Below are 3,767 nucleotides of genomic sequence, written 5' to 3'. Positions count from 1 at the left end.
ATGGTTTTTCTTTCTTAAAACCTTAGAGAATAATTGCCTGTATTTTGAAAAACATGTTAAGAATATTCCCAAAGTTCCTTGTTTTTGCATTTAAAATAAATACAAAAAATTAATACCATTTCTAAAACTTGAAAATTTGTGTACTAGAATTGATTTTTTTTCTTACTCTTCTGCTTATCTTTTAAGTCACGTTAAAATTTACATTTCAAGCCAAAACTAATTTTTTGTTTCTATGGACAGTGAAAGCCAACCACAGTGATTTATTGCTGTTGTTTCTTTTTATTCTGATAGAGGAAAAATATTCTTTTTATTCATAGCATTAACAAAAAAAAACAGAAATCGGAAACAATTAATATTATTTTAACACAACCAATGAAAGCCAACACCGGCAGCGTCGTTCGTCGTCGTCCTTGTCACCGTCATATTGATTATGCTTCAGTTTTGTCTCATTCATTGAACAGGGAAATTAATTCTTTTTTGATAGTCCCTCGGAAAAAAAGTCCAAGCCCCAACGGCCCAGAAGTGTGATTTTAATTTGAGATAACCAAACAAATTTGTTATTCAAAGAAGCTAAATTGGGTCAAAAGGTGTGTAAAAGAATGTTTTCTTCGTGAACTTCGTGAAACATCGATAAAGACCTAAGAAATTCATTATTATGTATGTTGATGTTGGGTTCATAGACACTTTGATTAATTAATTAATTAAAATTTCTTTTTTTGATTGTATAAAACATGATTTTCACTCAAGTTTGGAACCTTCGTAAATGGCCAACACACCGTATTCGACATCATCAGCTGCCAAGCTAACCATTGCATATCTGCTCTCGTCCACAGTTACTTGTCTGCCTGTACAATTGCCATCTACTAAGCTGCCACTTATGACATCACAATACTCTCCTGGTTTCACGCAGGCATACATTCTTCTTTGGAAATCAGTCTCCGGGTCGTTGTTCAGTGCCAAAAACCCTTTGATTCCACGACAAAATGCAACATGATTCGGTCCAGCATTCTGAAAGCTATTGATACCCTCACCCGCGACAAAGTTTGCAAATTCGACCATATTTGCGATTGCATTCCAGCGATGCTCACACACCCATCCTGATTCTTTGACGCACTGTCCGTCGTCCTTATTGAACTCCGGTGATAATATTGCTTCATTTTCATCGGATGGTGGTCCTTGGTCAGGATTTTCGAATCGATACGAACTCATAATCCGTTTAATACCATACGGATGAGCGAGCATGAACGCTACAGCCATGATGTATTTTTTCGGTCTTTCAAAGTTCAAAATAGATTCCGGTTCGATATTACCGCCAAGTCCATGGCCCCGTTGAGTGTAATGGGTGTCTACAAAGACTAATGCATCTGGAGGCATCAAAAATCCCATGGCTGGTCCCCAATTTAAAAGCCTATTCAAAGGCTGTAAACCATTGAAATGGTCTCTTATTTGAATTGCATGCTGAGTCTCGGTCACAACACCGTACCCTGAGTATTCAGTTCTGTGTAAAGTACCATTAATTAGAGTTATTATTAAAATATTGTTAAGTTCACATTTACTTTGATACAGCTTGACGGTTGGTATCAATGATTTCTATTAAACAAAATGGACGCGCCTCTTCCGGAAAATCAAAGTCAGTATTTAAGTTATTTAGTTTTCCAAATATTTTCTAAACAAATTGAATTAAAAACAAGACAAATGGAAGAAAGTTAAATTAATTATTTGTCAATGAAGAAGACTAAAAGCTAATTCAGAACTAACTGACAGCTAATAGTTATTCAAAGTAGGAACTTAAGCCCTCGTGTTGCTAAGATGCCTTTGTGTTTAAATTGTAAATTGTTGCAACTATTTCAGTGTCAATTAATAGGAAATTATTAGCCAGTTCGTTGTTAAAGTTAAGACTTCCAATATTCAAATACGGTTTTTGAAAAGTGTTCTGCTAAGTTGACATGAAACATTGCACGATGTATTCGAAATTGTTACTACAAAGCTAATTATCCAGCCAAAAAGAACTTTAAACCCGTTTGCGAAACTGCGACAAAAAGTGTTGAAAACATTGCTGAATAAATTCGAAGTTTCACAGCAAGCTAGTTAAGGGCAAACTTAAAAGCTTTTAACCAAAGACTTTCAAATTCGCTTTTGGGGAGAAGCGTTGCTTTGCTAAGTTCAAATCAAGTTAGAAAACCTTAAATATAGAATATTGAATGCCAAAATTAAAATTGTCACAAGTAGGTAATTAACAGCAAATTATCTAGCTGCTAACTTTTTGACCTGTTAATGTTGTGTTCTTGAAAATCATGATTTACAGAAAATTATCAATATTTTGAGGAGATGCTTTTTCTTTCGTTAATAATAATTGAAGAAAGAGAAATATCAAACTTATTATTGAACATGTGTTTCTCCTTATCTATTCACTTTAAATTTTATCCAATCAACCTGTCCAAGAACCACTCTATAGCAATTTTACCTTAATGTCCACTGGCCATATGTATTTAGCTGAGTCAATTCGAAATCCTGCCACACCGAATTTTATCAGCTTATTAAAGAAATCAACCAGCTTTTGAGTAACTGAAACTTGAAAATGATCTAAATCAGGAAGTTGCAATATTTCGCAATTCCTAATCAGCTGCCCATCTGAGGGATCATTGATGGAACATTTAGAATGAAAGTCTGTCGAAGTATAGGGAACTCCTGGATAATCTCGAGAACTAGCGTTTGCTATATTTCCTCCAGTGCCTTCAAGGACATCATCGGTAACCAATAATTCCGAACTTTCCATGTCATTGTCAAAGTCCTCTTCGTGGTTGAAATTTCCAAATGGTATTGGTGCAGCCATGTGATTCATCACAACATCCACATAGGTTCGGACACCTACAGCATTACATGTGGCTACCATATCCCTGAAATCGTCTTCATTGCCTGATCGTGTTATTATTTCATAGGAAATAGGATTGTAGCGTTCCCACCAGGGTCGATTGAAATCCCGTCTAATGGAATTTTCGGACACGGGAGAAACCTCAAGCCAAAAATCAATATTATATATTTATGACGATAGAATTGCATCAGCAACTCACCTGGACGCCACCAAATCCACCTGGACCCAATACATCCTTGCATTCCTTTGCAATATCATTGAATTTCCATTCAAACATTTGAACAATTATTGTCCTTCCATCCATAAAATGTGGGTCATGATACCTTTGGTCAAAACCTTCCAATTGTGCAATAGAAGATCTAAAGTCAGCTATAATAACCACAAACAACAATGTAGTTGAAAATAAAGTCATTTTTATGTAACGATTGTAGCTGAGGTCAAACTGTAAATGGAAATATGAAACACTTTATGAAATGTTTTGCCGAACGCCTTTTTGTAATTTGACGGTCTGTCGCGTGTTGTGCAGATTCAACACGCAACCACAATAAAGGTAGATCCATCACATTTTAATCGCTCTGTAAATGTGCAGAGTTTTTACAATGAAGTTAAAAATAAGTAGATGTAGGTTAGGTAGCTACATGATTTCATGGGCTAATGAAATGATGACAGAGTTTGCACGTTAAAGCTGGACTTTGGTTTTATATTGTGGTTCTTCTTTGTGGGATGATTTCACTGTCTGTCTTTCTGTGTGTCCTCATCCTTTCATGATTGTGTTGATTTAGGTCAAAATTGAAAATTAAGGTTTTAAGCAGATTCACGTTAAAAGTTTTATTTTCATTTTTTAAGACCGAAAATAAAAACAAACCGTTTTATTTATATTCTTCTTCCAAATATA

The 3,767-nt window shown here is 35.1% G+C and overlaps 1 protein-coding gene across 1 annotated transcript; it reads right to left on the bottom strand.

Annotated features, from left to right (window-relative positions):
* Positions 1–259: 259 nt before the first annotated feature.
* LOC129942478 (alpha-amylase 2-like) lies at positions 260–3,329 on the bottom strand. Its single transcript, XM_056051454.1, has 4 exons — positions 3,072–3,329; positions 2,465–3,013; positions 1,557–1,666; positions 260–1,498 (listed from the first exon to the last, which is right to left on the bottom strand). Exons 1-4 carry the CDS (start codon positions 3,282–3,284, stop codon positions 739–741), a joined length of 1,632 nt encoding a protein of 543 aa, XP_055907429.1. The 5' UTR covers positions 3,285–3,329; the 3' UTR covers positions 260–738.
* Between the last annotated feature and the right edge of the window lie 438 nt (positions 3,330–3,767).

The sequence above is a fragment of the Eupeodes corollae genome, chromosome 1 (assembly GCF_945859685.1).
Source record: "Eupeodes corollae chromosome 1, idEupCoro1.1, whole genome shotgun sequence".
Lineage (NCBI taxonomy): Eukaryota > Metazoa > Arthropoda > Insecta > Diptera > Syrphidae > Eupeodes > Eupeodes corollae.
Note: the sequence above shows the minus strand (reverse complement) of the source record. Positions and strands in the feature narration are given on the sequence as shown.